At 35.1% G+C, this 13,963-nt stretch overlaps 1 protein-coding gene across 4 annotated transcripts in view; it reads left to right on the top strand.

Annotated features, from left to right (window-relative positions):
• The window catches only part of syngap1a (synaptic Ras GTPase activating protein 1a), an 86,002-nt gene that overhangs the window by 6,405 nt on the left and 65,634 nt on the right, over nt 1-13,963 (top strand). For all 4 annotated transcript variants that reach the window (XM_058753547.1, XM_058753546.1, XM_058753548.1 and 1 more), the window contains exons 2-3: nt 5,048-5,178; nt 12,626-12,731. In XM_058753547.1, the coding sequence (XP_058609530.1) occupies nt 5,048-5,178; nt 12,626-12,731 (237 nt within the window). The remainder of the gene's footprint in view (nt 1-5,047; nt 5,179-12,625; nt 12,732-13,963) is intronic.

The raw sequence follows: 13,963 nt of genomic DNA, 5'->3' as shown, positions 1-13,963 counted from the left end.
CTTAATGTGTGTTCTGAAGATGAACGAAGGTCTTACGGGTTTGGAACGACACGAGAGGGAGTAATTAATGACAGAATTTTCACTTTTGGGGTGAACTATCCCTTTAATAATAATATTTTATACATTAAAATAATATATTGCATTTAATTAAAATACATATTTAAGTATATAATGTACTGTAGTTTTTTTCTTATGTCTAATATATATATATATATATATATATATATAATAGAATATAATGTAATAGAACTAGAATTTATGTAGAGTAAATAGTTTTTTATGAAACAGAATTTGTGAGTGTGGAGTTGTGTGTTGTCTGCGCTGGCGTGTTCAGATCAAGCCGGAGCGTTTATGTAAGAATCACACATCGGATCATCAATCACACAAGCGTTTAATGTCTTTCACTGCTCCGCTGCAGATCTCCGCTCATTAATAAAGCTCGTTTAATGCAGTGACGGACAGAAAATCTCTCACAAACCAAACCAAAACTCACGTTTGACCCTCAGCGCTCTGCCTGAAGGAAGAAGATGTGAATGATGTTGAGTTCATAATGAAATAATAACGGTGTTCATGACGAGGGTTTTCTTGCGGATGATTTCATGTTTTAGATGTTGGTGTGGTTTGATGTGAAGAACATCTTCTGATGAGATGCTAATCTGCCTTTCTGTCCGCTCTGTTGACCTTTGACCGTTGAGTCTGCTTTAGTGAAGGATTCTTCTGATTGGTAAACACACTCTGCATGTTTGAATACTTGATTCTGATTGGTTGAGGTCAAATGTTCATGTTTATTATACATGATACTGGTTTGCATCAGTCTTTTAATAAAATATTAAGTCAACCTAAATCAGGATCCAGGTTTTTAAAAAACTTAATATTTTAAACATCTAATTTAATTTAGGTGCCAAATATGGGTTGATCTAGTGTTTAATTTGAAATAAATAAATAATCTTTTATAATATTGTTTAAATATTTAAAAAAAAAATCCAGTCATCCTAAATCAGGATCCAGGGTCAAATTTATTTTATTTTTTTTAATATTTTTGTAATATTATTTAAGTCTTTTAATGACCAGGATCTTGATTTACAGTGACACAATTTTTGATTAAAATACTTTAATATTATTTAAATACATTAAAAAAATATATATATTTAAATAACATTACAGAATATAATTTAAATGTTAATAAAGTCCTTAATAAAATATTGTGTCAACATAAATCAGAATTGTGTCAGCTTAAATCAGGATCCAGGTTATTAAAAGAACTTAAAGAATCTTATAACATATTATTTAAGGCTTAAATATGGTAAAATATTATTGAAATATTATTTATGTGTTTTAATAAAATATTGTGTCAACCTAAATCAGGATCCAGGCTACACTCAAATAATATTATAAAATGTAACTCAAATATTATTTAAGTATTTTTAGAAACTTTTATGTCAACCTAAATATTATAAAATATGATTTATATTTTATGTAAGTATTTTAATAAAATATTATGTCAGACTAAATCAGAATCCTAAAATATAAATATATTAAAAGTCCTAAAAAGAATATTTAAATGTTATTATTTTTTAAATAAAATATTACATCAACCTAAATTAGTATCCAGTCTATGAAAAGAATCAAAAATAATATCAATTATAATTTAAATATTATTTAAGTATTTTAATAAAATACTGATGTTTATGTCAAACTAAATATTATGAAACAGGGCTCTAGACTCATTCTTCCCGCTGGCTGCTCTTTTGCGACTAACTTTCTCACATGATTTGGTTGCATTTTTTGTTTTTTTTGCTACAACATGAGAATAATCAATGCATGCTGATGAACTTTTATCATAGTTTATAGTTATATGAAAATGAAAGTGGTTAACATTCAGCCTGTTCTTTTTCATCATTATTTGTGATTTGAATTTTATAAGCTGGGCTATACACCTTTCACTTTTTAAGCCTAAAACAAAAGATGATTCATTGTTATTAATTAAGTAATTTAAAAGCACAACAGCAATAAAACAGTAAAATACAATGACTAAACGTTTATTAACAAAAATGAATAGAATGAGGCATACGCCGCATGCTGTATTATAAACCGACTAATAAATTACAGAACGTTTAGCAAACACTGAGGAGACGACAAATTAAAAATAAATAAAAGAGAGCCTCCATAACATCACGTGAGATAACAAGCTTTTCAAAATGAAAACAAAAAGAGAAGTAAATCTACACTGGCTGTCGGTGACAGGGCTTGCGTGTTGAACATGTTCACCTTCTCTGGTTTAAGAAGCGCTCCTTTACTTTACTTTAGCATGAAAAGCATCCGTTGTTCCCCGTTTGATGTTTCTCATATACAACAGAAATGGCAGCGCTTCCGAGTGGAACAACGCGTGGTCGCGCCAGTGCGGCCGCACACAGAAACCAGTCGCGCAGGCACAGAACATGCTTGCAAAATGCCGCAGTCTGGAGCCCTGCAAAATATCATTTCAACCTAAATCAGGATCCAGGCTGTTAAAAGACTCAAATCATTTTATAAAATATTGAAAAAATTTAAATGCAAGTATTTTAATAAAATGTGTCCCTGCAGCACAGAAGCAGTCATAAGCAGCACAGCTATATTTGTAGCAATAGACAACAATACACTGTATGGGTCAAAATTATACATTTTTCTTTTATGCCAAAAATCATCAGGATATTAAGATCATGTTCCATGAAGATGTTTAGTACATTTCTTACCGTAAATATATCAAAACTTAATTTTTGATTAGTAATATGCATTGCTAAGAACTTCATTTGGACAACTTTAAAGGTGATTTTCTCAATATTTAGATTTTTTTGCTCCCTCAGATTCCAGATTTTCAAATAGTTCCAAATATTGTCCGATCCTAACAAACCATACATCAGTGGAAATATTATCTATTCAGCTCTCAGATGATGAAAATGTTATTAAAACAAATATTATGTCAACCTTAATCAGAATCCAGGGTGTTAAAAGGCCTAAATAATATTATTTAAATATTATTTGTCTTTTAATAAAATATTACGTTAACCTAAATCAATATCGAGTTTATTCAAAGGCGAAATAATGTTATAAAGTATTACAGTGTCCCCAAATAATGTTTTGAGAATAACTAGGACTGTATTGAATGTTTTATGTCATCGTACGGTGATTTTGCACAGAAATGGTGTTTGTGATCACTGATGCTGCTGGATGGAGTCTGATCGGTGATCTGTGCGAGTGATGCTAGCGTCCAGCTGCCGGGCCGAGCGAGCGAGCGAGAGAGAGAGAGAGAGGGATCACATCCCGCTGGTCGCCATAGTAACGCAGAGTTGGCTCCTCTTCCAGAATAGTTGTGCTCTTCTCTCATCCCAGCATCTCTGTGCTCAAACACTTCCATCTGACACCCACCTCTCCGCATAATCCCTCTCTCTCTCTCTCTCTCTCTCGAGCGAGAGAACGAGCGCGCGCTATATCGGTCGCTTTCAGTCGTTTTTTAGCCCGGTCGCCATGGTAACGGGCTGGGGGTGTGCGGGCGAGCGAGCGCATGTGAGAGAGAGAGAGTGGGCGTCACGGAAGTGACATCTCTTAGGCTCTAACCCATCTTCCTCTCTCTCTCTCTCTCTCTCTCTCGCGCTGTGGGGGCGATCGGGACACAAAAGCCGGTGTCAGGACGAGTTTTACATTCGTCCGGTGTTTGCACTTCTCACTGGACGTGATCCGTCTTCCATAAATAGTTCACTCAGTGTTTCTGGAGGGTTTGAGTCATCAATCCCATGATGCCCTGCAGGTCTCGACCTCTCGCTCTGACCAATAACACGGCAGCGCTCACATTTAGTTCATGCTGCCTCTTTTAGGATAAATCTGCAGTCAGTTTAAAAAATAAATAAAATTATTGATACATTTAATTTAATTTATATATTTTTATTTATATTTATATGTAAATATTTTTATATATTTATATATTTTTGCTTATAAAATATTTTTCGTTTCTTAAAATTATATTTAATTGATGCATTTAATTTATTTCATTGCTAATAAAATAACTTATGTTTTTAATTTGATTTAATTTTTAATTTATATATTTTTATATATTTTTATTTATATGTAAATATTTTTATATATTTTTGCTTATAAAATATTTTTCGTTTTTTCAAATTATATTTAATTGATGCATTTCATTTATTTCATTGCTAATAAAATAACTTATGTTTTTAATTTACTTTAAATATTTAATTGATGTATTTAATTTTTAATTTATATATTTTTGTTTTTAAAACAATATTTTTAGTTATTTAAAATATTATGCAGTTCATACATTTAAGTTATATATTTTATTGCTTATAATTTTTGGTTTATTTTAAATATTAAATTAATTGATACATTGAATTTATATATTTTTTCCTGCTATAAAATAATGTTACACACCGGTATTCTGGAGTGTATTTCAGCATAAATGCATGTTGTGCCATGTACAGTGTTCAGCATTATTGTGCATCTTTATGATCGTCCTCTCGCTGTTCGTGATTCGTCCGATACGCCGCTCTCCAGAAATAGTCCACGCTCTTTCCTCGTGCGGCTTCTGAAGTGTTTGAGTCACTGGCCGCAGGTCATGACCTCTGAGCCGTATTCAGTCATACGTCAGCGTTCACACGTCATCTGTTCAACTCATTCATTCTAGTAAAAATGTAATGCATCCCACCTGCTTTCACAGCAACATTACATATTTTTAATTGATACATTAATCTGTAAAATAAAGTTATATGAACCAGGGTTTTATGGTGTGTTTAGACATACACTTTGCTTACAGAGTTACAAAAATCCAATAACTCTTCGTTTTTCTGTGCATCAGTTTCAAAATCTAGCTTTGTGCACATTTCTATTTAGTAATATTTCAAATATTAGTATCAAATAATATTCAAAATTCACTCAGATATATGCATACAGAAATGAACTCTTGCGTTTTAGTGAATTTTGAATATTGCTGTGTGAAGTAAGTGCTGTATTATGTACATGCTGATGTGTGTGTGTGTGTGTGTGTGTGTGTGTGCAGATGGAAGGTGTGTGTCTCCATGTTCTCGGCCTCACACTCCTCTGAATGGCCACGCACACGACTCCCCCGGCTGGAGCCGCCAGCTCCGCGTCAGAGATGGAGACCAGTTCTATCTGCTGGATCAAGAGGAGGTGAACACACACACACACACACACACACACACACACACACAGTTGTGAACACTAGAGGGAGCTGCTGCCTTTGATGACAGTCTGACTCTCCAGCTTCATCAGCATCAGTGTAGGGAAGCTGCTTGCTGACTTTCTACTTTATATATATATATATATATATATATATACCGTTTTATGCAAAAGTTTGTGAACCCCTTGCATAATCTGTGAATAAATTTAACAAATTAAGAGAGGTCATACAAAATGCATGTTATTTTTTATTTAGTACTGTCCTGAGTAAGATATTTTACGCAAAAGATGTTTGCATATAGTCCACAAGACAAAAAAACAGCTGAAATTATTAAAATAACACCCTTCAAAAGTTTGTGAACCCTTGGTTCTTAATACTGTGTGTGGTTCCCTGAATGATGCACTTATTCACAATCACAAAAGTACATTATTTGCGTGTGTTTTTAAATATTTAATTCACGACGTGTGCTTTCTCTGAGCGCATACACCAGAAGCGCGCGCAAAAGCCTGTCAAACAGCGCCTGATTACTGAACTAAGTTATCTTTGGCACTAATGCTGTCAAAACACACAAGGTTTAAAATGAAAGTGAACAGCAAAACGGATGCGTGCCTGTATGTGTATTAGATGTGTGCAGGTCTTAAAGGGACAGTAGGCCTATTAAACATGCAGCCGACTGTCATTAAAGGGATAGTTCACCCTAAAATGACATTTCTGTCATTATTTACTCACTGTCATGTTGTCCCAAACCTGTATACATTTCTTTCTTGTGCTGAACATAAAAGAAGATATTTTGAAGAATGTGGGCAACCAAACAGTTGCTGGTCCACATTTTGATAGTAGGAAAAAAAAATCATATGTAAGTCACTGTGGACCAGCTATCATTATCAACGTTAATAAAACAACAAAACACAAAGAGAAAAATCACTCACTACTCTTGACTGAAAAAACTTTAATACAGTTGCTTTAGGAATCAGTCTATAGTGTTTTATTATATTTGTTCATTCACGCTAAATACACCTATTGTACCTGAAAATAAAGCACTATATGTTTTATTTGTATATTATGTTTAGTTTTATTTGTATATATGTTTTATTTGTATAGTATGTTAAAAGTATCTGCCACTTTTTTTTTGTTTTGTTACCTTGAAAGGCTTTGTCTTTATAATAGGGATATTAGTTTGGCTGTAATGCTCAGACAACTTGCAAAATAGTAAAACCGACACGACAAAGAATCGTGATAAAATCGTGATATTTCAAAAAAAAAAAAAAAAAAAAAGTGATATTATGTTTTTTCCATATCGCCCACCCCTAGTTGTTCATGAGTCCCTTGTTTGTTCTGAACAGTTAAACTGAGCACTATCCTCCATGTCCTGCAGATTCTTCAGTTTTCCTGCATCTTTTGCATATTTGAACCCTTTCCAGCAGCGACTGTATGATTTTGAGATCCATCTTTTCACACTGAGAACAACTGAGGGACTCAAACACAACTATTAAAAAAGTTTCAAACATTCACTGATGCTCCAGAAGGAAACACGATGCATTAAGAGCCGGGGGGTGAAAACTTTTGAACAGAATGAAGTATATATTGAAATATATATTCTTTTCATTTAGTACTGCCCTTCGGAAGCAACAGAAGATACTTGCATGTTTCCGGAAGACAAATTAAGTACAATTTACCTTGATCTTCAAATTCAAAAAGTTTTCACCAAGGGTTCCCAAACTTTTGAAGGGGGCTATTTTAATAATTTCAGCAATTTTTTGGTCTTGTGGACTATATGTAAACATCTTTTATGTAAAATACATTACTCAGGACAGAACTAAATAAAAAATAACATGCATTTTATATGAAAATGATTCACATTTTCACAGATTCTGCAAGGGGTTCCCAAACTTTTGCATAAAACTCTATATACATATACACATATATATTAGTGCTGTCAAAATTAACGCAGGCAATTTATTTTTTTTCAGTTTAACGCATTAAAACTATTTAATGCAATTAACGCAGGGGCAGAGCCTGTATCATTTCATATCAAATCGCGAAAGAAACTACGTGCATGCAATGTCGTGGTCAGTAAAGGCATGAAGTTACCAAAAAGGTGATTAAAGCTGCCATAAAACTGTGCATACATGTAATATATTATTTATGAATCACATTTAAGAACAACGTTCAGCAGCGGCAGCTCTTAAAGTAATAGCAGCCAAAACAATCTTATAACCAGCTGCTGTGATGTCTGTTCATCAAAGAAAAAAATAAATATAGAGGAAATCAATAACTTTTGTAGCTTTAAGAGTTTCATTTATATTTAATTTAACTTCAATTTCTGTAGGCTATATTTCTGCTGAAGGGCACAGGTAAATATGACATTTATTATTATTATAATGGGTTTATGTGAAGATTGTTTTAAGTTCACTTAAATTACAAGTTATTTTTTAAAGTCTTAATAAATGTTAAAATTGATATCTCTCAATTATACTCTAATGTTGAATGGCTATAGTCAATGGTTAAATATTAGGGGGAAAAACTATTTTAAAGAGACATCAGTATTATTGGAATCTGTGATACTGACCTTCAGTCATAAAAAAAATGGCATTAAACAAATATTAAAAATATACTGTCTTTATGTTGTTTGTACATTAATTTGAAGATTTAATGTGATTATTGCAATATAAAAGTATATTTAAAAACTTTAATGTTAGGTGGAATTAATCGCGATTAATTTCAGAAAAAAATTGCGATTAATTAGTTAATTTTTTTTTAATCAACTGACAGCACTAATATATATATATATATATATATATATATATATATATATATATACAGTGAGGAAAATAAGTATTTGAACACCCTGCTATTTTGCAAGTTCTCCCACTTAGAAATCATGGAGGGTCTGAAATTGTCATCGAGGTGCATGTCCACTGTGAGAGACATAATCTAAAAAAAAATCCAGAAATCACAATGTATGATTTTTAACTATTTATTTGTATGATACAGCTGCAAATAAGTATTTGAACACCTGTCTATCAGCTAGAATTCTGACCCTCAAAGACCTGTTAGTCTGCCTTTAAAATGTCCACCTCCACTCCATTTATTATCCTAAATTAGATGCACCTGTTTGAGGTCGTTAGCTGCATAAAGACACCTGTCCACCCCATACAATCAGTAAGAATCCAACTACTAACATGGCCAAGACCAAAGAGCTGTCCAAAGACACTAGAGACAAAATTGTACACCTCCACAAGGCTGGAAAGGGCTACGGGAAATTGCCAAGCAGCTTGGTGAAAAAGGTCCACTGTTGGAGCAATCATTAGAAAATGGAAGAAGCTAAACATGACTGTCAATCTCCCTCGGACTGGGGCTCCATGCAAGATCTCACCTCGTGGGGTCTCAATGATCCTAAGAAAGGTGAGAAATCAGCCCAGAACTACACGGGAGGAGCTGGTCAATGACCTGAAAAGAGCTGGGACCACCGCTTCCAAGGTTACTGTTGGTAATACACTAAGACGTCATGGTTTGAAATCATGCATGGCACGGAAGGTTCCCCTGCTTAAACCAGCACATGTCCAGCCCGACTTAAGTTTGCCAATGACCATTTGGATGATCCAGAGGAGTCATGGGAGAAAGTCATGTGGTCAGATGAGACCAAAATAGAACTTTTGGTCATAATTCCACTAAACGTGTTTGGAGGAAGAAGAATGATGAGTACCATCCCAAGAACACCATCCCTACTGTGAAGCATGGGGTGGTAGCATCATGCTTTGGGGTGTTTTTCTGCACATGGGACAGGGCGACTGCACTGTATTAAGGAGAGGATGACCGGGGCCATGTATTGCGAGATTTTGGGGAACAACCTCCTTCCCTCAGTTAGAGCATTGAAGATGGGTCGAGGCTGGGTCTTCCAACATGACAATGACCAAGCACACAGCCAGGATAACCAAGGAGTGGCTCTGTAAGAAGCATATCAAGGTTCTGGCGTGGCCTAGCCAGTCTCCAGACCTAAACCCAATAGAGAATCTTTGAGGGAGCTCAAACTCCGTGTTTCTCAGCGACAGGCCAGAAACCTGACTGATCTAGAGAAGATCTGTGTGGAGGAGTGGGCCAAAATCCCTCCTGCAGTGTGTGCAAACCTGGTGAAAACTACAGGAAACGTTTGACCTCTGTAATTGCAAACAAAGGCTACTGTACCAAATATTAACATTGATTTTCTCAGGTGTTCAAATACTTATTTGCAGCTGTATCATACAAATAAATAGTTAAAAATCATACATTGTGATTTCTGGATTTTTTTTAGATTATGTCTCTCACAGTGGACATGCACCTACGATGACAATTTCAGACCCCTCCATGATTTCTAAGTGGGAGAACTTGCAAAATAGCAGGGTGTTCAAATACTTATTTTCCTCACTGTATGTATCGCGATGCATCGTTTCTAACATATTTGCATCGGTAAAAAACAATTTATTTATATATAATTACTAGTGGATGTGCTACACTTTTATTGTTTAGAAAGTGACCAATAATCTGTGCCCAGTATTTTATATGTAGATTGATTTCTCCTCTTGAAACTGTTTCTCGAGCACGTTCTCTCATCACCGCTGCGCGTGAATATGACCAATCACAACACCACCTGAGGAAAACCTTGGATTAAAGTCCAAAACCTGACTTGAAATAACCTAACAAATCAATCGGGGCTAAAGCGGTTATAAACGACAATGTAAATTCACACAATCTAATTTGACACGCTTATTCGTAAGCAGCCCTTATTGTCGATCATGGATCAAATCGATCCACCATGACAAGCAGTGAATATATCTGAGCTGTTCAATTCATTTGAGACGTGGTGTTTTCCTCAGTGCATAACTGACATGTCACGACTATATTTTATATACTGTCAGGAGTGGGCTTACGCGAGTGGACGAGTGCTGCTGTGCGCTAAACAGACGGAGCGCAATAATTCTGAGTATTTTATGATAGCAGTAACTGTAAAGGGACTATTGTAATGGGTAAATAAAATAAGCTAATACAGTCCTAATTACTAAGCTCAGATGAGTTAATGTGTGTTTCTTGTAGCAGTTAAAATGTAGTTTTAATTTAGTGATTTTAACTTTTAGGTTAGTGATTGTTAATGCTTTGAAGAGCAATGTTAGATTGTAATGTTCTAATGCTATCTGTTCTAACTATAAAAGGTACAGCTGTTATAAAACCGGAGAGAAAGGTGACTGAGGTTGATATTTGTTAAATCTGCTTTATGGAACCAAATCATTTGTCAGTGAGTCAGACTAACTGAAATAAGCCTGGCCTATTTGGTAAACTTGTTTTATGAAACAGGCCTCGAGGCGTTAGATGTCAGAAGACACAAATTAATTTATGATTTGCTGTCTGTCTGAACCAAAGAAATAAAAGCGATCATATTTTTTAAATTGCATCGTATTGCATCGAATCGCATTGAATCGCACTGCATCGTAACGGGTGAATCGCATCGCTAGCTGCTTCATATGTATCTTCAATGTATCGTATCGTTGGCTATGCATCGAGATGTGTATCGCATCGGCCTCAGTTATGGAGATACACATCCCTAATATATATATATATATATATATATATATATATATATATATATATATATATATATATATATACATACCAGTGTTGGGGTAACATTACAAGTAACGCGAGTTACGTAATCAGATTACTTTTTTCAAGTAACTAGTAAAGTAACGCATTACTTTTTTAATTTACAAGAAAATATCTGAATTACTTTTTCAAAAAAGTAACGCCAGTTACTTTGTTTTCCCATTTATTGACTGACAAGTCTCCTGTCCCCATGTTAGGAGAAATTGGAAGCACAGAGGCGTGAACATGATGTTACTGTAGTTCTAGACTAAATGTGAATGTGCATTAATTCATCTCACTGGCAAAAAAACAGATTCTGTATTCATCAAAATGAATTAAAACAGTGAAATGCAAACTCAGAATAGGACACATTTATAGCTTTTACGTTTGCTATAAATAGAACTTTTTATATTAAAAATAAACAATCAAGCCCTGCTCATATTTAAAAAGTAACGCGAAAGTAACTAAAAAGTAACGTAACACATTACTTTCCATAAAAAGTAACTAAGTAACGTAATTAGTTACTTTTTTTAGGGAGTAACGCAATATTGTAATGCATTACTTTTAAAAGTAACTTTCCCAACACTGATACATACATATACATATATATATATAGTTGCGTTAAAATTTCAACATTAGTTACATTATAATTTTTCATTATTTATGAAAAGATGAAATGCATTATAATGTACAGTACCTTATTCATAAAGGTTACAATTGTTATTTAGAAAAATAAGGTAAGGTAAGGTAAACTTTATTGTCCCACATGTGGGAAATTTGTCTTGGGCCATCACCCAGCTCACAATTAACACACAATAATCAACAAACAATAAAAAAACAACAATAACAGCAGAATAAACACTGCGATACATAAAATAAATAAATACTCCTAATACTATAAAAGGAGAAAGAGAGAGAGAGCTTAAACAGCTTAATTACAGGTCCATACTGCCACTATTTAACAGCTTTATAGACAGGAATAAATGAGTTTTTAAATCTATTCAATCTGCAACGGGGGACTCTAAACCTCCTCCCAGAAGGCAACAACTCATACTCTGTGTACAAAGCATGAGATGGATCACAGACAATCTTATTAGTAGCCTGTTCATAAATAATCTGCAATGATATCTGTTCTTTAACACCAATAATTCTCCAAGCAGTGTGAATCATCCGGAACAATTTAGTTCTCAGCTGCACAGACAGTTTATCAAACCAGACTGTGATGCTGAACCTAATTAAGCTCTCAAGAACTGCCTGATAGAAGATTATCATAAACTTTTGATCACCATGAATTCTCAGATGATGTAAGAAATGCAACCGTTGTTGTAACCTACTACAGAGATTATCTACATGGCCATTCCATGTCAGTGAATTATCAAAAAAGACACCTATGATGGGACCTGTATGATAGTTTGATTGTGGATGATCACAGTTAGTACAATAAGTTAGTTAGTTATTTTTATCTTATTTTATTTTGCATTAAAATGTTATTTTTATTTTGCATTAAACGCAGTCAAATCTATCAAATAATGTAACTATAACTTCATTATCTACGTGAACACTAGACTGTAATGCTAGCAGTGTCAAGGTCATGGGTTCGATTTTGTTTATTGCTTGTTACACAAATCAAGGTTTTATATTGTATTTAGACAGATTTTGCAATAAAAAATAATATAATAATCATTAAATAAAATAAAAATAAAAAAGCCCATGTATTAACTACTTATTTAGATATAATGAAAGTGCAGGGACTCCTGTCACACTGTTATTATGGTTGTCAGTGTTATAGACAGATGAGATGAGTGTGTGTTTGTGTGTTTTCAGGTTCATCCATTGCTGATGAATGATCATCGTCCCGTCTCTCACCGACACAAACTGCTGCGCAGGACCGTCAGCGTACCTGCAGACAGCAGACCACATCCTGAGTCAGGTACACACACACACACACACACACACACTCACACACACACACACACGTTCGTTTTTGTGAAAAGTGGGGACATTCCATAGGCGTAATGGTTTTTATACTGTACTTACTGTATGTGCTATTGCCCTACACCAACCCTACACCTAAACCTACCCCTTACAGACACACACACACACACACACACACACACACACTCACACACACGCACACACACACACACACACACACAACCAACCCTACACCTAAACCTACCCCTTACAGACACACACACACACACACACACACACACACACACACACACACGCACACACACACACACACACACACACAACCAACCCTACACCTAAACCTACCCCTTACAGGAGACTGTGCATTTCAACTTTCCCCAAAAAAACCTCACTCTGTGTGATTTATAAGCGTTTTGAAAAGTGGGGTCATGGGTCAATGTCCTGAGATGTCACCTTCTCCTTGTAATACCTGTCATACCTTTGTCATTATCTATGTCCTGACTTTTCACAAAAACGCGCACACACACACACACACACACACACACACACACACACTCACACGCACACACACACACACACACAACTCTGTATAGCTATCTTTTTGAGGACATACATTGACACAATGCAATCTCCAGCTCCTGACCCTAACCCTCAGAACTAAGTGCCTCACCCAAACCCTTACCCTAAACCTACCCTTTACCCAATAATAACCTGACCCCTAAAACCAAGTCTTGACCCTCAAACAGGCCTTTAAAGGGGTCCCAGAAAGTGAGGACCGGCCAAAATGTCCTCACTTTACAAGATTGTCCTCACTCCGATGGTCTAAAACTCAAACCGGCCCTCACAAAGATAGTGCACACACACACACTCTCTCACACACACACACACACACACACATATGTTCGTTTTTGTGAAAAGTGGGTTCATTCCACAGGCGTAATGGTTATTATACTGTACTTACTGTATGTGCTATCATCCTACACCAACCCTACACCTAAACCTACCCCTTACAGGAGACTGTGCATTTCAACTTTCCCCAAAAAACCTCATTCTGTGTGATTTATAAGCGTTTTGAAAAGTGGGGTCATGGCTCAATGTCCTGAGATGTCACCTTCTCCTTGTAATACCTGCCATACCCTCGTCATTATACACATCTATGTCCTGACTTTTCACAAAAACGCGCGCACACACACACACACACACACACACACACACACACACACACAC

This window comes from Onychostoma macrolepis, chromosome 19 (assembly GCF_012432095.1).
Source record: "Onychostoma macrolepis isolate SWU-2019 chromosome 19, ASM1243209v1, whole genome shotgun sequence".
In the NCBI taxonomy this organism is placed as follows: Eukaryota; Metazoa; Chordata; class Actinopteri; order Cypriniformes; family Cyprinidae; genus Onychostoma; species Onychostoma macrolepis.
The sequence above is the reverse complement of the archived record's forward strand: the minus strand, read 5'-3'. Positions and strand labels throughout refer to the sequence as shown.